The sequence below is a fragment of the Oryzias latipes genome, chromosome 22 (genome assembly GCF_053564925.1).
Source record: "Oryzias latipes strain Hd-rR chromosome 22, Olatipes_Hd-rR_3.1".
NCBI classification, from domain to species: Eukaryota; Metazoa; Chordata; class Actinopteri; order Beloniformes; family Adrianichthyidae; genus Oryzias; species Oryzias latipes.
In genome coordinates, this window is record NC_136258.1 from 27,692,330 (window position 1) to 27,715,999 (window position 23,670).

The 23,670-nt window shown below is 43.3% G+C and overlaps 3 protein-coding genes across 3 annotated transcripts in view; 1 reads left to right on the plus strand and 2 right to left on the minus strand.

Moving 5' to 3' along the window:
- The window catches only part of adck1 (aarF domain containing kinase 1), a 55,365-nt gene extending 47,707 nt beyond the window's left edge, over positions 1 to 7,658 (minus strand). The window contains exons 1-3 of the mRNA XM_004082423.5: positions 7,535 to 7,658; positions 4,373 to 4,511; positions 2,799 to 2,882 (exon numbers count right to left, since the gene is read on the minus strand). Coding sequence (XP_004082471.2) covers positions 2,799 to 2,882; positions 4,373 to 4,504 — 216 coding nt within the window. The 5' untranslated portion in view covers positions 4,505 to 4,511; positions 7,535 to 7,658. The remainder of the gene's footprint in view (positions 1 to 2,798; positions 2,883 to 4,372; positions 4,512 to 7,534) is intronic.
- Positions 7,659 to 9,068: 1,410 nt separating this feature from the next.
- slirp (SRA stem-loop interacting RNA binding protein) lies at positions 9,069 to 10,506 on the minus strand. Its single transcript, XM_011490140.4, has 4 exons — positions 10,351 to 10,506; positions 9,888 to 9,946; positions 9,471 to 9,578; positions 9,069 to 9,315 (listed from the first exon to the last, which is right to left on the minus strand). Exons 1-4 carry the CDS (start codon positions 10,502 to 10,504, stop codon positions 9,247 to 9,249), a joined length of 390 nt encoding a protein of 129 aa, XP_011488442.2. The 5' UTR covers positions 10,505 to 10,506; the 3' UTR covers positions 9,069 to 9,246.
- On the plus strand, positions 10,500 to 14,386 carry alkbh1 (alkB homolog 1, histone H2A dioxygenase). Its single transcript, XM_011490141.4, has 6 exons — positions 10,500 to 10,752; positions 10,905 to 11,013; positions 11,103 to 11,265; positions 12,506 to 12,596; positions 12,901 to 13,094; positions 13,679 to 14,386. Exons 1-6 carry the CDS (start codon positions 10,615 to 10,617, stop codon positions 14,109 to 14,111), a joined length of 1,128 nt encoding a protein of 375 aa, XP_011488443.1. The 5' UTR covers positions 10,500 to 10,614; the 3' UTR covers positions 14,112 to 14,386.
- Positions 14,387 to 23,670: the final 9,284 nt, after the last annotated feature.

Genomic DNA, 23,670 nt, shown 5'->3' on the forward strand with positions numbered 1-23,670 from the left:
GTTCCAATGTCCCAGCCTATCTGAGTATTGTTGCTGACCATGTCCATCCCTTCATGACCACAGTGTACTGTCTTCCAGCAGGATAAGGCACCATGTCATAAAGCTGGAATCATCTCAGACTGGTTTCTTAATCATGACAATGAGTTCATTGGAGTCAAATGGCCTCCACAGTCACAAGGGGCCTCATTTATAAAACTTTGCGTAGGATTTGCGTCAGAAGTGGCGTACGGATGAAACATAGGACGTGCGTACGCACAGAAATATTCGGATTTATAAAACCGTGCGCACGTACATCCTACGCATCTTTCCCTTAATAAATCACAACCGATTCTAAATGCAGCGCAGCTTTTGCGGCTTCGTGACACGCCCATAGTTGCCCATAAATAGTCCGCGAAACGCCCACAAATTAATATTCATGGCTTGCGAAATCATGGCAAACACAGAGAGGAAATCAAAAAAACGTAACTTCACTCAATGTGAAGTAGAAGTTATTGTTGGCGAGGTGGAAAAGAGGAGAAGAATGTTGTTTGGAGGGCACAGTGTGGGCATTACTAATGCCAAAAAGGCACGTGGCAGACGGTGGCAGACGGTGGCAGACGCCGTAAATGCTGTAGCCTCACAACCTCGGACCGTGGCCGAAATAAAACAGAAATGGTCGGACATCAAAGTCGAGGCAAAAAAACGTCTAGCGCTGCATCGCCAGAGTGTGTCGGGGGGGGGGGGGGGGGGGGGGGGGGGGGGACACCGGAGCTGACCCCTCTTGATGACAGACTGGCGGCAATAATTGGGGAATCCCTTAATGGAGTGGTGACTGAGGCGCAGGGGAACACCGACCCGCCAGATGCACCGGGTGACACACCCCCAAAAGCCTGCGGAGGTCCAACAGGACGGCTCGAAAAAGTCGGAACCGGCTCATATGCCACTCGTCCTCGTTTGCCAGCAAGTCTTCTTGCTGTCTAAAGATGCGTTCACTCTGAATTCTTCCATTTGCCACATCTTCTAAGAGCCCAAGATCAGCCATTGTGCGTCATTACGCATTGTGATGGGGCATTTTATTTCCATCCATTTAATTGCATCTGACAAGCTACAGATGTCGGTAATAATCGACATGGAAATGGGAAAATGTTCAACGCAAATGTAATTTCTTGTTGCTTTCTGAATGGTTGAGACATACGCCATACATGGTTTTATCAAAAATAAAACAAACTAAAGGCATATGCATGAATACCATAATTCCATAGCTTATGAAGAAATGTTTTACTATGAAAACAACTTTCCCCAGTGGATAATTAATGCATCTCTCTCTATCTATCCATCTGTCTGTCTGTCTGCACCTATATCTGCTCCGCCAGACGGACACACTGACGAGAATATCAGTTTTGTACATTATTTCGTTCTGTTAAATGTATTATTTATGAGGATGAATTGCACAACATGCCAATATTGCAGAACATATTTCACTTTTCTTTCTGCAAATAAGTGTTCATTTGAATTTCTGTTGTAATTTTCGTTTGATTTCTTTTGTTTATTTCACTGCTGATCGATCAAACGGGTGTTGGTGTAGGCTGTTAATTGTAAGACTTGCTTTGTGAAGTCTTCATGTTATTTATGAGAGGCAGTATTGTCATTTTCACTTTCACGTGTTTCTTCCATCTGCCGACGGTGTCGTCGTTTCTCATTTCATCCGTTTTTGTGCGTACGCCTGGGTCAGAGCTTGCGTGAAGGACCGCACATTTTCCCGTCAAATTTGCTTTTTATAAATCTCAACTATTGCGTAGAGAGTGGCGTACGCCTTCTTTTGTGCGTACGCAACCTTTATAGATGAGGCCCCAGATCTCAATCCAATAGATCACCTTTGGGATGTGGTGGAACTGGAGATTGGCATCATGGATGTGCAGTCAACTGCCTGCTGACAGGTCAATATGGACCAAACTCTCTGGGAAATGTTTCCAGCACCTTGTTGAATCGATGCCACCAAGGATTAAGGCAGTTCTGAAGGCAAAAGGCATGCAACCTGATACTACCAAGATGGACCTTCAAAAGTTGCAGATGAGCGTATAATCCAAAAAATCATTTAATGCAGAAATAATAAATTTCACCACAGACTTTTCTTTTGGACAGATTTTCTTCATTATTGTGTCACAACACTCTTCTGCTATAGTCCTCACTTTGACAGATGAGAAGCAGTCAAGCAGCCCGTGCCATGATAGAACCACCTCTGTGTTTAACTGAAGGAGGTGCAATTACTTTGAGTCACAAGCACAAGCCAGGAAACTACGATGTTCAAAACTGTTCAAAATAGTCTCAAATGTGTGAAAGGCTGGCTTTCTTTTTGTTAGATTGGAAAAAAAAACGCATTTCTCCATTCACAGAACACCTTTACCCAAAAACGATGCCAGCTTTGTGAACTCTGCAAGCATATTTACGCATGGAAAGTCACAAACACAAAAGAACTAAAAAGTTTTGATACTTTTTTTGTAAAGACTGTGTGTTGTGTATCTATAAAGTATGGCTTTGTGGAAAACAGAGAAGCTGTAGAACCTTTAGAACACTGAGGAACACTGAGCAGGTCTGTTTGAGAAGCTCTTCTGTCTGAAGCATGACTAGGGTTTTCTAAACTCTCCATAGCTGATTTTCTGCACCACGAGAAGATACGCTCAATCCAAATGTAAAAGACATGATCCAAGCTCGTTTTACAGACAGAACCTGGACAAAGGTGTAAAAAAAAAAAAAACTGGACAAAGATTTGACCGAATACAACTTCCTTCAGAGAGCTGATCAAGGATCCCACCGCCTACCTGGGATTTGAGCGCAGAGTATTCCTCCGTGCCGCTTTCCACATGTTTGAAAGCTGTTAGGTAGTCGTAGCTGATGACCGCCGTCTGCAGACAAACAGAAGATCAGGAGACAGAGCGTGACACTTAACCCTTGTGCTATCCTAGACACTTTACCATTGGGAGTTGGGTCATCTAGACCTACTAGACAGTGCTCTGAACCTTTTTTCTTCAATGATTTGTGATCTTCACTGGTGTCAATGGATTACATGAAATCTTTCCACCTTTACCCACCTTTGTCATGGTAGGGAGAACACGTCAATGTAAGGGTGGGGTCATCTAAGATAGCACAAGGGTTAAAGACTTCACCATGGTTGACTTCTGATCCATACAGACGGGTTTACAGTTTTTGTAGCCATGCAAGCTTGTATGTCTTCATGGTTTGAGTTTGGGTCAACAATCAAGAGATGATGACAACCTCCACTTCCGTGGCGTCACAGCCCAAAGTAAAGGAGTCAAGCTTTCCGGGGTTTTAATGAAGCGGGAAAAAGAAAATCAGCTGATTGTCTGTTCTCCGGAAGAACCGAGGCACGGTTCCTGATCACAGTGGAGAATCAGAAAACAGCTAGTCTTCTCTTTGACTGGAAAAACTAACGTCCAACAAAACTAAAAAGGGGGGAAAAAAAACTCTGTTCTGTCGTGTAAGCGTCTGTTTTGTTAGAAAAGCTAAAGGCCACCATACAAGAAAAAAAAAGGAGGACTAGTCCACAGATTTAGTTATTTATAGGGATGGGCCGATATCGTTTTTCCCAGCCGATATTTCACCTGTTACTGTGAGGGATAGTCGATACTTAAGTCTCCAAGTAACACAAAATGTAAATTTCCTTTTTGTTTCTTAATTAGGAAATACACGACTTTTCTTTTACTGGACAATCACACTGTACTTGACCTTTTTAACATACAACAAAGGATCTCATAGGAACAAGGAACACTTTCAAACTTAAATGCATCTGTAAGCATTGAGACCATTTATTGAATATTGGACAGAACGGTGAACCATAATCTCCCTATTGCCAGAGATCCATTAGGAACAACATGTAGCCCTATCAAAAAATGACATTTACCTGAAAACAGTCTATTGCTGACAGTGACTGTAAACATAAGCTTTCCAATCTATTTGGAACAAGCATGCACTTCAAAAATAATGTCTTTCTGAAAATAGTTAGAAGAATATCTGTAGATTTTTAGATATCAGACCGATAAACTCAAATTATGCAAATATCGGCCGATACCGATACTGGCATCGATAGATCGCCCATCCCTAGTGATTCATCTACACCCCCGTCTGTCCAGGGGTGTACCTGGAGTCGGTTAATCTGCTCAGAAACCAGAACCAGTTTGACCAGAGAACGTTTGCATCTCACTAAGTTTAAATAGGAATGACTGATTTGGGATTTTTGGTAATAAACTGACATGCCAATAATTCAGAGCACACCACAAAATCCATGTACTTTTTCACTATAGGTTGAAATCCCAAATGAATTCTAAACATCTCGACTGTGTCCGTCTCATATTGTCAGTCGCATTAAGGAACTCACGGTGGCTGCAGCTCGACCAAACCGGACGACGCTCAGGTCACTGAGGTCCAGCTGCTTGTTGTAGAAGTAAAAGCCGGAGGAGGCGAACACTGCTGTGGCCAGAGAGGAGAGCTTGAGGAGCCGGGCAGCCATCCGGGGACTGCAGGAGAACACAGCAGTGTGAGGCAGGAGAACCACAAAAGCCTTTCTTTACCGTTAACAGAGAGAAAAACTCCTGGTGATATAGCTTCAATCTTTACCCAAAAACCCATATAAACGTTTAAATTCAGCAATTCAATATTTTACCAGACAAATAAACAGCTTTAACTTTAGTTTTTAAGGGCCTATATGATACAAAAATATCAACTTTTTGAGCTTTTTAGTGTATTATTATGTACATTCCTCACATAAAACAATCCCAAAAGGGGTATTTTGATCCATTGACGCATCTTTGAGTATTCATTCTACGAACCAGTACGCCAGCCCCTCCCAATCCACAAAAACCACTGGGTCCTCACGTTCTTACGTATGAACGTGGAGGACCCGCCCCTTCCAGGAGCGTCTGCACTGCCAGCCCCGCCCCCAAGCTAACACACACCAGCTTTCATTTTATTTACACAGACCCGCTGTCGAGGCCGGCGCTTGGTTGACATCATTAAATGGGCGGCACCCACAAGGAGAGAAAGGCGGAGCTTCAGAGATGGAGTCGTCTTACTTCCAGGTAGGAAAATGAACTCATGCATATAACTGATATTTCATTGTAGATAGATAGATGACTTTATTAATCCCACAATGGGGAAATTTCATTTATCTGTGGCAGCAACACGACATTCAGAAATAATCTATATAATATAACATCAATAAAGGACATCACAAATTACATTTATATTAGATAATTAAAAATATTACTAAAATTATTATGAAAAATAATTATCAAAAATGAGATTCTTATTAAATAAAGAAATAAATATTAAATAAATACAGCTGCAAAAGTGTAAAAAACATGCGGTCTGCAAAACATGTAAACTGTAAAAAAACATTACAAATTTTTTCAAAATACAGAAATAACTAATGAAGTTCACACCAAGAACAAAAACAAACAACTATTCAGGAACAAAAAACAATTTAAAATTGAAAAACAACAACTACAACAAAAGTAAATGAATCAATGACTAAACAGAAAAAACACCCCTGGGACCGTGGAGTGTCACTTTGACACGGTGTTGTACAGTCTGATGGCTGTGGGGAGGAATGACCTGCGTTAGCGCTCCTTCTTACACTGAGGGTGCAACAGTCTGGTGCTGAAGGAGCTGGTCAGCGCCTCTACAGTTTGGTGTAGGGGGTGGGAGGGGTTATCCATGATGGATGTCAGCTTAGCCAACATCCTCCTGTCCGCCACCTCCTCGATGGACTCAAGTGTGCAGCCCAGGACAGAGCCGGCCTTCCTAACCAGTTTGTTAAGCCTCTTCAAGTCTCTGCCTGCACTGCCCCCCGCCCAGCACACAATTCCATAAAGGACCACTGAGGCCACCACAGTGTCGTAAAAGGTCCTCAGCAGCTGTCTGCACACGCCAAAGGACCTCAGTCTCCTCAGCAGGTGAAGGCGACTCTGGCCCCTCCTGTACAGAGCATCCGTGTTGTTGGACCAGTCCAGTCTGTTGTTCAGGTGAACACCCAGATATTTAAATGTGTCCACGACCTCAATGTCTGAACCCTGGATGTTCACCGGTGACTGTGATGGTGAGGACCTCTTGAAGTCCAGTATCAGCTCCTTTGTCTTGCTGGTGTTAAGCAGCAGGTGGTTAACTTCACACCAGCTAACAAAGTCAGTGATGACCCCCCTGTACTCCTGCTCATCCCCCCCCCTGATACACAGCCCACAATGGCACTGTCATCTGAGAACTTCTGCAGATGACAGTGGTGGGAGTCGTAGGTGTAGTCCGATATGTACAGGGTGAACAGGAATGGGGAGAGCACAGTCCCTTGAGGTGCCCCCGTGCTGCAGACCACCACATCAGACTCACAGTCACGCAGCCTCACAAACTGTGGTCTGTCTGTGAGGAAGTTAATGGTCCAAGCAACCAGATGTTGGTCCACACCTGCAACCTCCAGCTTCCTCCTCAGCAGTGATGGCTGAATTGTGTTGAAAGCACTGGAGAAATCAAAAAACATGACTCTCACAGTGCTCCCAGGGGCCTCCAGAAGGCCTCATTAAAGGTCTTTAATGTGCCAAATGTGATATGTTATCATATGGTTGATGTGATTAATTTGAATGAATATGGGATACAGTTTACTCTAAAAGGCTAAAGAAATGATAAAGGACCTTTAAAGAAACCAAATCACCTTCAAAAAAACTTTGTTTAAATAAAAGCTGCTACAAAAACACAATAAATGACCTTTGCTGCCTAAATCCAAGTACGACTTAGAACATAAGAAATATGACAAACACTGGGGATTGATTGGAAGAATTGATTGTGGAAGTATATATACTATTATTTTATTCTCTAAAATTTGTTTATCCACTAATGCAAAAGTTTTCTTTGTTCTGTTCCCTTTTATTTCCGGCTGTATTGGAACTTGTGTAGGATTTTTTATTTATTCGTGTTACCTTGTGGAAAAACTGAAACTAAAGTTTTTCATAAGTGTTAAGTTGAACTCATTCAGTTATTTTTTGAATATTTAAACATGTAGCTTTTTTTGATTAGTGCCGAGTAAAAACAGTGTTTTTCTTTTCCTTCATGCTCTGTCATCTAGACCCCAGAAGAATTCTGAGACCAGCATCCTGCATGGATGATGCTGAACCGCTGCACCTGTGCAGGTGGATGACCATCGACCCTGGCAAACCTGAAATCGGATTCTTGTACTTCAATGTCCACAAAACAGTCAGCTCAAACTGGTGTTCCCGCGCCGCGCATGCGTCCTGTCATCATTGTCAATCAAAGCCAGAACATCACAGCATCCCATCCCACAATGCACGTCCCTGACACTCAGCTGTGACGTTAGACGTAGAATCGAATCAACCGAGAGGCCAATTAGCGACAAAAGGATGTCTGCGAAAACCTGCTGAATGTTCCCCTCGCGTGTTGTGTAATGGCCGTTCAGGTTGTGTAACTGTCGTTGTGTGAGCGGACACACAACAATCAGCAGTCACACTCCACCAGTCGCAGAGTTACGACACCTTACCTGACAAACGGCCGCTTCTGCTCGGTCCACACGCGCACTGGCGACCGCTAACTCACCGGTTCCGGTTTTGACCTTTTCGCCTCCTCTCAACTACAGCGCAAGGACTTCTGGTCAATGTAGTCTAAAATCTCGGGGGTTAGTGGATGCGTTTGTATTTCCTGCTGGGCCGAGAGGAATGTAAATCGGACACATGAATCGTTGAATGTGAGGGTTAAGAGACACTTTTTGACTAAAATTATGATCATATTCACTCGTAGTGTCGCGTTTTTAAAACATGAAAACTACACTTCCGGGAACTTGAAAACGTCATATGTGCGTCACAGGCCAATCCATAGGGGTAAAAATTACCTTTTTTTGTTCCTTTCATGGTCCCTTGTATACAAACACAACTTTTCATCTCACAAATATTCTATCTGGAATAACAGGGACATTTTATATAAACGCAAATCACTCTTCATAGAATAGTGGTTTCGAAATAAGATTATATTTGTGTATCAATTATTTAACAACCAGGGCTTACTTTTAACTTATGAGGAATTTCTATCTAAATTTCCCTTCCCTGTTCCACCTTTAGAATACGCTAGAGTGTTTGGAGCTATTCCCTCTGGTGTCTGCATGCTGTTTAAATTCCAACACAGAGTTCACGTTGAGGAGCCTTTTCTGCTCTCTCCCATAAATAATCCTGTGAGGAAAATATGTCTGACCGGTTATCCCAGGAAAAACAATAAATCCAAAACAGATTCAAATTAAACATGGAGACACTCTGTAGTTCTGGTTGTAATTCCCCTGAAACAGTTATCCATCTTTTCTCGTATTGTCCCAAAGTTAAGGTGTTTAGACAGAAGATGTGTGATTTTATTAATGATAAAATTGATTCTTGTTTTGTCTTATTCTGGAAAGATGTCTTGTTGGGTCTAATATCAAAAAATATGCAAAAGGACTCTGGTTTACTTTTAAATCTTTTACTCATTTTGGCCAAATTCCATGTTCATAAATGTAAATTTTCTGGTAGAAAACCCTGTTTCACTGTATTCCTTTCTGAATTAAATCACTATATCAACAGTATTCGAAATTTAGAGAAGCAAAAAGCGATCAGAACATTGTCTGTTTGTGAGAGATTCAGTATTATTTCCTTGAGTTTAACCCCCTGGCTTATTTCTATTCTTGTTCTTCTGTTTGTTACGGATGTGTATTTGATATTTGCAGTTGTGTTTTTTAATGTATGCTAAAAGTGCATCCTTGTAAAAGCGCATAATGTGCATTAAAGTTGATTTAAAAAAAACAAAAACTTTTTTGTAACGCTTATACATGACATCTGTTTTTCAATTTTGTTTTTATTTTAAGAGTATTTAAAATTTTTCTGTTTTAATTTCATTATTTTAATCAAGAAAAAAATATGTAGTATATTTTTAATTGTTACAATAAAACTATCAGTTTTATATATTTTTATTTAAATATATATATTTTTCCAGAGTAAATTGATAAAAGCTTTCTAAATCTTCTAAAATATTTGATATAGCAGGAAGTACAACACTTTGATAATAAATAAAGATTTTATTTGTCAACAAATATCAGTTTCACAACACCAAAACAGAGGAATTTAAGGATTTTGATTCCATAGAACAAACATGGTCCACTGGTTTCACCCAGCGTTTCAGACAAGAAGAGGTAGAGGGAGCTCCTCTCCTCTCTGCAGAACCACAGAGGAAGCTTCAGTCAAACTCGGCGTCTCTGCTGGACTTCTGTCCTGCGAACGGACGTCTGTTCCTCTGAACCTGCAGCTGAAAGCAGAGGCATTAGTCAAAAAAACAAATTCCACAGACAACATCCAGCTTTCTTACTTTGCTTCTTTCCTTACAGTCATTTTCCTGAGTTCAGGGGTTTATTAGCACGTAGTGCTCACTTCTTTTTGACTCCATTACCCATAATGCTTTACCTTTGCTCCCTCCAGAACATGAGGGTCCTTCTGCAGGGCATTGTTCAAACCCTCTTCTGTTGTGAAGCCGATCCAGCAGAAGCCTCTGTGGAAGCCGGTCTCCTTATCCTGGTTCAGCAAAAACAGTGAAGAGTCAGGAGCAGTGGACACCTCCCACCACAAGGGGGCAGCAGTTTCCAGGAACGTTGAAAAGAACCAAGTCTTTTTTTCAATAAACTTTATTGCACTTAGTAGAAAGAACCAGGGTTTTTTTTCCAATAAACTTTATTGCACATGGTAGAAAGAACCAAGTAACTGAGAACAGAAATGAATTGATGAATAGATCTGGACCACATATAAATGACAGTTACTAATTGTTGGTGTTTGGGTTTATTTGTTAGATATTAATAAATAAAAAAACGAACAGAAGAAACTCACAAATGGCAGAAGACACTTCTTGACCAAGCCAAACTGTCCAAAATAGTCCCGCACCTCCTCTGAAAAACAAAAGCTCTGATTCACAAACACATGAAAATACCTTCCGTCCTTATCTTTTTCAAATGGCGTTTATTTATTAATGATTTCTCAAATAAATTGATCTTTATGTTGGAGAGCATGTTGGTTATTGTGGAAAAAGCCCGTTGTAAACTATTACACACAGTACAGTTAAAATTCTTAGAATACCTATTTATTAATATTAATAAGTAAGTGTTACGACAAATAAGTCTGCTTCTGCGCGAGTACTTTGAAGTACCGCTGTGCGTGGAAGCTTCACGGACGTCCCGCGTGCCCCCACGCAGAGGGAAATAATAAAAGCGAAGCGACGTTCCGGGTCTCCGCACATCAGTTCAGGTCGGAGCCTCGCGGTTGCAGAACAATTCTACCGGAGAACGGGACTTACTGCTGGCTGCGGTCCACGGGACCTTCGACACGAACAGCTCGAACACCTTTTTGGACGACGCCGCCATCTTTGCTCGTCCCTTTGACCTGTGACGCAAGGTCACGTGACCAAAATATACCCCCAAAGTTAAGCGAAGCAGGAAAAAAAGAGACATCTTTTCTAGTTATTAAATATTTAAATGACGCCTGCTTATATATTTTTTTATTTTAAACTCCAGGTAGAGGTGAAATGTAAAAAAAGGTTTAGATTGGGGTCAATTACGTCATGGCAAAGATGGCCGCCTACATGGTGGAGAGCGGGGAAGATGTTTTTAGGAAGATGTTCAAGTTTTATAAAAGAAGAGACCCCCCACCCGACCTCAGGGGGGTTGTCGACTTTTCCAGCGAACCGCCGGCGGACAAGGTGAGAAAGATGCCGGAATTAGTGGCGATTAACCGCACAAAAGCGGCATTCTGCTCGGTTTATCACTGATCCTAGTCCGCACGAGCGCAAGCTGCTCATCTGACGAGTTTTCAGTGAGGTCACAAACAGATGTTCACCCGTGAACCCGGCAGGTCGCTCCGGCTCACCTGGACGCGGCTGCGGTGAGCGACGAGGAGGCCGCCCGGGTGGGACTGCGGCCCGTCAGAGACTGGAGAGCCTTCAGCCTGCAGGGCTTCCCGGGTACAGCAGCGTCACGTGGTTCTCATGTTCTTCTTCATCATTATGGTCTTCTCAAAACAACAACACACCCACCTGATTCTTTTGTCTAGGCTTCATTTTCATCTCCAACCCTTTCCTTCGGGGCTCCCAACCCTTCTGGGTCAGGCAGTGCTTGAAGACCTACCCTCAAAAACCAAACGTCTGCAACCTGGACCTGCACATGTCTGCCTGCGACACGCAGGACATCTGGGCTAAGAGTGCACCTGTCCTCAGGTGAGGATCATGTTCAGAAGGAAGACCTTCATAGCAGTTCTTCCCTGAGCACACTGGTATTGTTTGTTCGTCACCGTAGCAACGAGAACAGACCTTAGTGGCTGTGTCTGAATTTGAGGGCTGTCCTTCAATGGCCACAGCCTTCCCGGTCGAAGCTGGCTCCGTCCTTCGCCGATCGGGTCGGCCAAATGTTAATGGCTGTGAAATTGGACGAGTCTGGCCTTCAGACAATTCCAGCCGTTACATTGGGGAACGTCCTGTCGCCTAGCAACCGTGAGTCCCAAACAGAGAGGAGTAGTGAACCGGGCACAGAGCTAAAAAAAAAAAGATTCCTGTCTTATTTGATCCAACCTTTAGTCTTGGAGGTGTAATCATAAAACGGTGTCATTATTTCCAACTCCGGGTCCCGCTTCACATTCCGCCGTTGTGGTCAGAAAATCTCCGGGTTCGGCCGCAATGCATCTTGGGATACGGACAGCATAGAAGGATACACCAGGCCAATCCTTTGAAACCGGTGTAGGTACCATAACCGTTCGGGGTCCTTCAGCTAGTGCTGACCTCACACAGTGATGTGGTTGGCTGTCTGTTGGTGCGATGACGTGTCAGTGATTGGTCTGGACAAATTACAATACCACCATAGAAGAAGATATTAGGTGGTCCGTTGTAAACAAACAGAGCTCCGACATAGTGCAAGATCATCTTCTAAACGTACTTTTATTGTTGTTATGATTATTATTAAGTGCCTTTGCAGCCGAACGGACTGCGGTCAGAACCCTTCTCCGGACCCCACACCATAACAAAGCACCTTCCCTGCCTGCGAACACGAAGATACGAGACTCCGGCTGCTCTGATCAGACACACGGTTTGCTTGTGTGGAGCGAACAGACCTTTTTACAAAGCGGGTTTTGGCAAAATCTCTCTATAAATACTACAAAGAATAATGTCAGACACAACTCATGAGGGAAAAGAACTTTAGGTTACAAAAGGAAACGTGAAATGAAAATATGTAGAGCCTGAGCCCGACGTCATCCTCAGTCGAAAGGGCCCCGAACGGTTATTGCAGGCCGAATGGTTGCGGTACCTACACCGGGAAAAAGAAGGCTGTACTCGTGGGCCGCATTTGAAGGAGTCGTGTGATTTGGACAGCACTTGTCCGTGACGCCGTGACGTAAGCAAGCCAGGAAGAACGCGGCCCTCCAATTTGGCCACAGCGAGTGAATTTTCCGCCTTCTGCCCACAGATCTCCGTCCTCTGGAAGGAATCAACCAAAGACTCTGCTGGAGAAGCTGCACTGGGTCACTCTGGGATATCATTACAACTGGGACACCAAGGTGAGCCTCGCTGAAGTGTCTGAGCATCCTCAGAAGGTCAGCTGTTAAATCCAACCAGCACACAAAGATTCTTTATTTTTATTGGTTTCAAGGGGGAAAAGTTCGAGTCATGAAATTCTATGACCCGCTGGCACAACCGGCCCCAAATTTAAAATATTTAGCAATAAAAATGAAAAGGTTCACATGAAGAAAAGAAACAAAAATGTTCTCCATTTTCCTGGACAGTATGGGATCACTGACCTTCAGTCCTCGCTAACGTTTCTTGCAGTGACATCACAGACGCTTTGTGCTTCCCTGCCCTCAGACGTACTCCGCCGACAACCACACGCCGTTTCCGGCTGACCTCCATTCGCTGTCGGCCCGGGTGGCCTCGGCCTGCGGCTTCCCGGGCTTCAGATCCGAGGCAGCCATCCTAAACTACTACAGACCCGACTCGTCTCTGGGGATCCACGTGGATGAGTCTGAGCTGGATCACACGCGGCCTCTGCTCTCGTTCAGGTGATGGTTTCTAAAAAAGTGAACTGAACTTCAAAGGAGGAGCTGTAGGAGGAGTAAAACATGAACATTTTCCAGCTTTTCCAGAGTTGAGGTTCTGTTCCAAGAAGAGGTTAAGTCATCAAAGTCTAAAGGGAAAAAAGTCTGTTAGAATAATAACAACAAATCTGACTAAAATACTCCAAGACACTAATGTTTGAGCAGAACTTTTGTCTTAAAGAATATTTGTAATGAAATTTCCAGATTTTTATTCTTGTTTATCTAACCAAGTTTTTAACTACCTTATTGTGGCATTGTTTGTTAAAACCTTTTTTGTTTTTGTTTGAAAAGCAGAAATGTAGCTGTCTTTTATGTGCTGAATGTCTTGAAAAATGAATTGCTGGTTTTGTTAGAAAAGAGTTTAAAATAAAACGCCAGAGACCAGATCCAATTAGAACAGAATGGGGCCCAAGAAATAGCTCTGAGGTGCTCCACAACTAATTCTGAGCCCTGTTTTAAACCAATGACAGAGGAGCGTTTTCAGAACCTTGAAATTCTGAAATCGGAAATTCTTTAGAAACCAGCCTTCGTTCTTTTTCCTCTGACAGTTTTGGGCAGTCGGCCATCTTTCTCCTGGGAGGCACCCGCAGACAGGACCCCCCCACCGCCATGTTGGTGCACAGTGGAGACGTGATGGTGATGTCTGGACAGAGTCGCCTCCTCTACCACGCCGTCCCGCGCATCCTCCCGACGCCTCGGGGGCACGGCGCCCTCCTGGAGGACCTGCGCCCCGCCTCCCCCCAGCAGGCGGCGGCCATGTTGGAGCCGGTTTCTGAGGAAGACTGGATGGCGTGCTCCGTTTATATTCAGAAATCCAGGCTAAACATGACTGTTCGACAGGTGCTGGGGGCGGGACAGAGCTTCCCGGTGGCACCGCCCTCCTCAGTTACAAGGACGGATAAAAGTGAGATAGGCGGATACCACGATGAAGACCCTGGGAAGAGGAAGAGGAGTGACAGCGACTCTGCAAATGAGACGTGAAGAAGCCAGATGTCGTTAAATGCTGACACTTTAATCTTGTGGCTTTTGTTTCTTCTGAAAGATGTCTGCAGAGTGAGGAAGATGTTTAAGGCAGTCATGATGAGGATTTATAAGATCATGCAGTTCAGCTTTACTGAGGAAGATGTGTCAGAATGTGACTCATTTTTAAATCAGCGATAGGAACATGTTGTTTTCATCTTTTCAAAAAACTTGCTAATTTTTCACCAGTTTGAAAACTTAATAAATAAAATAAAAAACAAAAATCTTGCAAAAAATACTAATATTGAATGTCTTATTTTGAAAATATGGTCATCTTCTTTCCTTTGTGTACAATGTGTCTCCGAAACAAAGTGTGCTGTGTTTATTGCAGTTGTAAACAATACAAAACTTAGGTTAACCGTCAAGCACATTTAATAATAATATTAATTTCATATTTGATGGTCATTGTCACGAGAAAGGTTTCTGGATCAAATTATTTTCTACTGCTGTTATACCAATGCTGATCACTAGATGGCACTAAATCATTAGAACATTTAAAAGGAACCAATCCTCTAACATAATTCAGTGAAAGGGCTTCAATATTTAATCTGCCAAAATTAAACTTATATCTTGAGGGAAATTATGTACATGGTGTCCATCGTTCCAAGGAATACAGGATAAAATAATTCTGAAGTCCATTAATTGTCATTAATGGTTTGAACAGGACGTGGAAAGAAGATGCTCCTCTTCCAGAAGCACACGACTCCCGTATCTTTTCGGATTTTAAAATAAAACAAAACAGAAACTTCTTCTGTTTAAGTCTAAGATTATTTCCTATACATTCGGATTGCTGCGGCCCCTTTGCATTGGACAGTACAAAACTTTGGACTTTCCAGAACTTTCATTCTTCTCCCTGACGAAAATAAATCCCTGGTTCTTTTTAGGAGGCAGACAGCTCTCTTACCTTTGTGTTTAAAATCAGAACAAACTCAGGGGACTTTTAGTTCGGATTGGGTGCTGATGCTGTGGATCTACATCATTGAAGGATGTTCAGACTTCTCAGGATGTCACGAGCTTCTCTGCACTTCTCCTCTGTAGTCTATGGCCGTGTCTTCCACCTCTTCTTCAGGAACTAAGGAGGAAATTAGCAAATGTGTGACAAATCATTTTTCTTTCACACACCAGAAACGCCCGTGTTTTTATATTAAATTCTGCGTCACTTAATTTTAGGTTGAACTCTAAATTTCTTAAATATTTTTGTAAATCGACTGCGGAAATTGAACTGAATTAAAAAGCACTTCATGAGAAACTCTTAAAATTTCAAATCATTTTGACAAAAGATTTGGAATATTTTCTCTTAGGTTTGCTGAAGTTTGAGCTCAGCCTCGTCTGGAAGCTTTCAGGTTCACTTCCAGCAGTGGGGGGGGGGAAAAAGGAGCTGCAGTGTTTACTTTGCAGGTGAAACGAGGTTAAATGGGGTCTTAAAACTGCAGCTTGAAGTTTCCACAAAAACAATTAAGGACTGAACGTTTATGCGAAAGTCTTGACATGATTCTGCAGCCCGATAATCCAAAACATTCATGGATGCTGTTAGTGATGCCATAAAAACCCATCTGTGGTGAGATCACCTTATGTTCCGATCCTGCTGTGGCTGTTGTGACCACGCTGCCCTGAAGGCATCATGGTTTTCCTCGCTCCAGCCTGCAGGGGGCGCAGCAGGAATTCTCAGCATGCAAATGGTAAATCGCCATCTAAAATCAAAACTAGAGGAGTTTCCTCAACACCGTTGCCACTTTTAAAAGGCGTCCCTCAGGGCTCTTTTCTGTGCCCACTCCTTTTTTCCCTGATGTGCCGATGATATTTGAGACAACCGTTCCAGTGAGAAACTTTTTTTTACCTGCTTCTGACCCTCTTCAGACTGACAGGCTCTTTTACTGTACATGGAGCATCAGATCAGTCAGATGAAATGCAAACACAGGAAGGATTTTCCCTTTTACTCCTTTCAGCTCTTTGTGAAGCATGAAAAGCTCCTTGTGCTGCTGCATCAGACCCGTCAGGCCCACGTTTCCACTTCCACAGGTCGGGCATGCTTCTAATCTGCCAGCTGCAGGTTTCATTGTTCATCAGCCGAACCGAGCCCACGGCGTTTCATGGATCCTGACAAATAACAAGTGTTTATTCAGACTGTAAAACAAGCATTTGGGGTGACATAATGGACACTCGCCCACTCCTCGCGCTGTTGTTGGGATTGCTGACTTGTGAGTTAATGGTTGGGGCTAATGATGGGCACATGTGCTTTGTCCACCGAAAGCCTTTGTTTTTGCCTCAACAGCCAGTTTGCAGTTAAGTGATTCAGTATGCGACACTTTCCAAGTCTGAGCTCATCGCTCGGCTTCACTGCAGGCCTCGGCCTGTGATCCTGCTGCTGTTTGTGTTCATGTGGGGGGACGGTTTATTGAATCGCACCTGTTTGTTTGTTTGTTTAAGCCATGACTCATTTACCTTTGTGCTGCTTTGGGGCTCTGTTGCACATCTTGATCTGATTTTTTGAAGGTTGTAAGGATTCATCAGGGAGCAACAGCCCTGCTCTTGTTTGTGCTCTTCCGTTAAAGTGTGAACAGGAAACAACCGTTTCTTCACGGGACGAAGATTTTTAGGATCGAGAGAGCAGCCATGTTGAGGCTTCCCTAGGTGCATGCATGAACACAACTTGGACCATGTTAGCGCTTCTCTTTGCGTTAGGTGACCAAATCTTGGCTTAACTCTATCCAGCTTCCATCCATCTTCTTCAGCTCATTTGGGATCGGGTTGCAGCAGTCTGGCAAAGATGCCCAGACCTCCCTACTTTTTGGCTCAGCTCTCTCTTCACAACGGACAAGTACAGCAACCGCACAACTACGGACGCTGCTCCGACCCGCCTGTCAATCTCACGCTCCGGTCTTCCCTCAGTCGTGAACAAGACCCCCATATTTAAACTCCTCCCCCTGGGGCCGGGACACTCCACCCACTGAGTGATGGAACACTACCTTTCTGACGTAAACTTGTTGTGGTTTTTGTACCTTTATGTGAATTTGCTGCCGTCACACTGAAGGGAATTTGCTCGTCATTTCGAACGTCTCTATCTTTCGAAACGCATCCAACGCTTGTCCAAAAAAGTGTTCATAAACCTGATGCTCCAGTTGCATGTGGAGGAGCTACTGTTCAAGGTATTTTCCGTCATCGCCACATGGAAGCATCCGTCTCTCTGTTACCCAGTTTGATGAATTTCTGTCCCACATTAGTGCAGTGTTGTCTCGATAAAAGAACAATATCACAAAATTCATACATTTTGCCAATCGCATCGTCAGACTGACACACTGCCCCTTAACATCGACTTAACATTGAAAGTGGATCCCCCTGATATGTAAATCACATTTAGTTTTAAAGCAACTTAAGCCACAATCGCCCAAAAAAATCGTCAAACCTTAACGGGGCACACAGTTGACCTGCACAAAAGATCAAGGTCGTCGACCATTCAGTCAACCCAATGAACAAAAATACAGGCAACAGGTCGTAGCGGACACTTGAACAACACGCAAGGGTGAGTAAGGGTGAGGCTGGTGAGATGTGGACACCCCCAAATACTGTGCACTGCGCTCCCCTTAAGATGCGGCCACTACTCTGTACGACCGTCCACAGAACCGAACAACGCAAAAACCTGTAGCACGACTACGGGTCAACCCCTCGTACGAGTGCATGTGATTAAGGCATAACTAATGACTGAGGTATAGAGAGTGGTACGTTCCATGACAAGATGAAAACCCTCAGGACACGTACGGGTCCATCTCTGTATGGGTCACGTGACAAAGGCCAACAAAAGAGTTGGGTCATCTAGACCCACTAGACAGTGCTCTGAACCTTTTTTCTTTAATGATTTGTGATCTTCACTGGTGTCCATTGATTACATGAAATCTTTCCAACTTTGTCCACCTTTGTCATGGTAGGGATAACATGTCAAAGTAAGGGTGGGGTCATCTAAGATAGCACAAGAAGTTGTCCTAGAAGACGTTAATAGCAGGAAACTGCTTTTATCCTGAATCAATAATTTTTAAGACCATTGATCAGACGCTTATCCAGAACTTCTCAAAAGTGTCCATGTTTTTTTCTTCTTTTCCACTACAGCCTAGAAGAGGATTTGAGGTCCAATCCAGGACTTTGTGTGGTTTGAGCAGAAACGGCTGCTGATCAGCAGCGTGGAGTGACGCAGCTTCCTGCGGTTCTGTGACCTCTCATGTCCTGTCGGTCGTTTTGTTTCGTTCTTCTGAAAGGAGCCGGAATAGCAAAGAGATGACTCAAAGCCTGAGGCTCTCTGGACACTGAGGGACTGGTGAAAGTCCTGCAGCCATGAGCTAAATGCGTGCGCATTTTGACCACCTGCACTCAGAGCCCCGATGGAGTGCTGTCACGTATTCTCACTGACATCATGGTTGTAAAATTAGGAACCTGGTTTCATCCATCTCACAGATGTGGAAGCTTGAAATTGCATTCCGGGGTCTGTGCCACATTTCATCAGTGAATTTTCCCCTCGCCGGCGTCCAAAAAGGGGGCTTGGCTGCACACGCGTCTTGTGACAACCCCCCTCTTTGCTCCTCGGCGTGCACAGAGCTCTCAGCCTTTACAGAGTCTGAAGCACAAAAGGGTCAGCATGACCCTCTGTAATCGCTTGAATAAACTAATGAGAGGAAGGAAAGCTGATCAGCTGATCCGTTCTTTACCTTCTATTCCTGAGGATCAAAAAGCTGCCTTACGGAGCTTCCATGGGTTTGACAGCTTTTTGGATTAAATGTCTTCAAATGTTTTCCGTTTCCTCTCGTGAGTCACAGCGTCTGACAGGAATTTGAACATGGGAACATTTGCAGAACAACAAACACGGGGCTTGTTAGTGTCTCGAATTCCTACTGAACACTTCGGAGGGTTCTTTTCACAGGTCAGAGGGCACAGGAAAAGGTAAAAGAGTAAATTATGAATGGATGAAAGATGGGAATGTAGGATTCTGTGTGTAGTTTTGAATCAGACAAGAGATAGAAACTCAGATTCATAAAGAGCAGAATTATCAGCTGGACAAAAATTCGTTAGGGTAATCACGAAAACAAAGCCGCAGATCAAACATCTGGATCGTTTTTTGACATCATACTGTAACGACAAAATACATCCTACTGTTTTACCCATTTATAAAAAAATCATTTAGAATAAATAATGAAAACAGACAGTAAACTGTCAGAGGCAGCATAAAAGTGAGCGCAAAAACTTAATAAATAAAAGCAGAATCTTTTTTCTAAGAGAGAAAACCTGCCTGCAGACATTTAGGTGGACAGTAGCTGCTGGAGAAAAGTTGCAAGAAAAGTCTTGAACAATTTGAACCAAAATCCCAAAGCCTGACCACATTAGCATTGACATTAGGAGAACTTTACATCAAGTCATCTCTGGTGCCTCACAAATCTTCTGGTGTGCAACAGCCGAGTACGTCCTGGGGCCCTGAGAACATCTGGATTTAAAGATGGAGGAGCAGCAGAAGAAGAAACCTAGAGTGAGCTCACAGATGATCTCCTACCATCTTTTGGTCAATTTTTAAAGTGTTCTCCGTGTTTGTTTTCCATATTACAATTACCATCGTTTTTAGACAAATTAAGACGTTTCTCTGATAGCTTCTGCAGAGCGGCAGGAGTTGATTAGAAATTCCCCTCCGAGTTGTGGGCGGGACTGCGCTCATTCTCTCTGTTTACTCTAATTCATCCTGATTTGTGTCATCCACCGTGATAAAATGCTACAAATCCACGTTAAAAACACCAAAAACACATTGGAGTGGATCTTTGGATTAAAGGAATAGATGAGGTCGGCACCTTCTCAAACGAGCTGATTACTTAAAGTCAGAATATTTTAGAAAGTGCTTCCTTTAGTTTTCAGGTTCAGCTCTTTCATGAATAAAGGTAAAAAGGTGACGACATGAGTTTCAGCTCGCTGTCATGTTTTCTGGACCCGCCTCCGGCCCAGAAAAAGCTGGCTCTGTTGAGGACACTGTGGACTCAGCACGGCTTTCTCCGTCTAAAAACTGAATCTATCCGACAATGCTGTACCCCTTCTCAGCCGTACTTCCCCAAGCCTTGAACAGAACGCTCCCGAAGCTGCCTAATCCCCGGCAGGGCCCACACCTGTGCTGATGTGCTGGCTCCGAGTGAAAGCGCCGTGATTTACGGCCCTGACGGGTCGCCGGCCTGGCAGCAGCTGCAAAACGGCAGGAAGAGGAAGCTGTTCATCACGCAGGGAGCATCTCTGAGCTTCTGCTGCAGGAAGAGCGGGGAACGCCGCTTCATCCACAGGTAGCAGCCCTGCTTTCCTGAACGCTCAATCTGGAATCTTTTCAGCTAATGATCAGTTTTCTAAACTTCATTTAGTCCAGAAAACCTTCAGGGTTGAACAGAAGTTTATAGAAAGCCTTGAAAGTGACAATGAGGGGAGTAAACTTTGATGGGAAAACCATTCTGGAAATGAGAAAGCACTCGCACAGTTTGGTGTTTGGATAGTCACGGAGTATTTATAGACTGGAAAGATAATTTCACAGAGAGGAGTCTGTCGAAATGCTGAGTTCCTCTGCACATGTGAGCCTGGAGGGTTAATACGGGACACACAGAGTGGAACTAATGGACTTTGGTGGAGTTCTATCGAATGATTTCCACACACTGAGAAGCAGCATTAATCTCACGCAGAAAACAGTGCGATATGGCGCCACAACGAGAAATATCCAGAAGAACCGTCCACGCTTGTAACTTAAAGGAAGAGGTGAAGGGTGAGGTGGAAGTATGATGAGCTGCTGATGAAGATTTCACTTCCAAAATGGCTTTAGGCATTAGAACTTCACTGGTGAACTTTCACTTATGCTTAAATCATAAAAAGTTACTCTGTAAAAGAAGAATCTCTGCTTTGATCAATCCCAAAAAGACCTTTATTATTCACAAAACACCTCAATGCATTGCTCTCTGTGTGTAACTAGGAAGTAGACGGCTGTTTCAACGCGTTACGCCAAACAAAACCCCTGATCTGGTGTGTTCACTGCAAATTTCATTTATTTACTTTAACATTTTATGAGCAATGGGAGGATTAGTCCCTTAAGATGCAACATCTCGTTTTCGAGGGGTTTTTCTTTCTGGATTTCTAACAAAAAAGAACAGATGGTGAAGTAGAGCTAAGAGCAAACACAAAGAAAAATACAAATATTTGATCATTGCAAAGATTAAAAACATTTAAAATCTTGTTTTTAGACAGTCAAGATGTTTGACGGCCATATTTCGTACGGCCACCGTGAGGAACCCCATGAAGATGGAATGTACCATTCTCGTGGGACGGGTTAGTGTATTGTTGACTTCTCTTTGCTCTACACCAGGGGTATCTAAGCCTTTTGCAAAGATAGCCAGATCTGGTGCGGCGAAAATGTGTGAGTGCCAACCCTTCAGGCTAACTGTTCTAATAACCCTTAATTGAAAATGAACTATTTAATGGTATTTTTTTTGCTATGAAATACTCCTTGTTTCTAGTTTTCATTATCTTTATATACGTCTTTCCAAGTGAAAATGAATCGTTCACTGCTTTCCAGTGAATTTCTTCTTAAGATTGGTTTTCTTTTCCAATTATTCCAATTATAATACTATTTTTAAGCATTTTAGAGTAAACTATATCCATATGATGACATGTTGCCACACTAAAGAACATTTTTTTAAATGAAATATGAGTTGTTTTTGTGATACAAGGTGACTTGTCCGCCTTTGTTGAGTTGGCCGATGAGAGAACAAACCTTCACGTTCAGAAGACAACAAGTGTCTGTACTTTGTTGGCACAATAACTAACTTTACCCGGAAGTAAGACGACTCGATCTCTGAGGCTACGCCTTTTCTCTCCTTATGGGTCCCGGCCATTTCATGACGTCGGCCTCAACGGCGTGTCTACATTTCGCCGACAAAAAAACCCAAAACAACAACATCAGAATTTTGCAAAGGTGGATTGTGCATTCAAAATGAACACATTTAGCCGATCACCGCTAGCTCCCTGGAATAAGTGGGTGCCCGTTTCCGCCTGGGGGCGGGCCTGGCAGTGCAGACTCTTCCTGGAAGGGGCTGTCCTCACTTCTTGCATTGGGAGGGGTTGGTGTTCAAAGAGCAGAAATGCTTGAATGAAACAAAATACCACTTTGGATTTGTTATTGTTTTTTGTGAGTAATTAATATTATAATACAATGAAAAGCTCAAAAAGTTGATCTTGCATGATGTGAGCACTTTAAAGGTAGCCTGTTGAAAGTGGGAACCTGTTCTTTAACTGGTGCTGGGTCCTAATTTGGCTGCAGAAAAAATATTTTCATTTTCACATCTCTGTTTATCTTTGAAACATCAAAGGTGTAAAAATGAACTTCAAATGGAGTCATGTTTGCTGTGTTTTCAACAGTTTTTAACACATTTGAATTTACTAAGAAATGATCCAATGCAGTGGAAAGCATTGAGCAGACACACAAAGGTGAGGATGTCTGTCTTTAATTATGCCGTATCTGAAAGCCCCCGCACCCCCAGAAAACCACCATGTGAGGCTTTCATGTTTACTGCATTTCGACAAACTTTAGACAAAACCCAAAAAGCGGCGACACCAGGCCAGCGCTGTGTCCCAAAGGCGTCAGAAAGCGTGGCTGTGTCCGAAAACACAGCGGCCCTCTGCAGGCCCGCCGTCCGTGACTCACGGTCAGAGCGAAACCTGCTGTTACCTCCGGCTGCGAACCTTGGCACGGCGAACCCCGAGCGCAGCTGTCTTGGACCCGGCTCACTTGTTTGTGTACCCGTTCACACATGCACGCTTTGGAGTTTTATTTGCAGATCCCCGAGCATCGCAGCTATGTTCCCCGAGCCAGGCCACCTGCAACAATTAAAAATGCCTCTGCAGCTTGCTGGCTCAGCAGGACTCTGATCAACACTGCATTACATTGTAAAGAGAGCTTGTTTTGCAAGTGGCTGTAAAAGAGGATCTGGTTTCAACCCCCGGAGTGCTTTTAGTTCCTCCACAATCTTCCCACTCTGGTCAGGATCTGGGATTTGCAGAGAAGCGCAACGGTGCTACTTTCTTCAGGGATCAGCATCTGACACAGAAGGTCACAAAACACGCAAAATCGTTTGTACTTTTGAATTAAAGTTTTTTCAAGGTCACAACAGAGAAAAGATCCTCATTAAGTTCCAAGAAATCACATTCTCTGTACACCACATGTGTCAAACTCGAGGCCCGGGGGCCAAATGTGGCCCGCCATGGTTTTTTATGTGAGCATAAAAGTTTTTAATTTCTTAAAATAGAAATTTTCTTTAGTTAATTACATATTATTTATGTGTAGATGCTGTAATTATTCAATGTTTGCAGGTCATATGTCTTTATGCAGACAAAATGTTACACGTGGAATACATGTTCTTTCTAGCTCAGTTTTATGTTATTTTTCTTTATTCACTTGGACAGTTTGATCCTTAATTAATGGAGTGATGCGGGTTTTAACAAGCAGAAAAAATGTAAAAAGATTTATGCT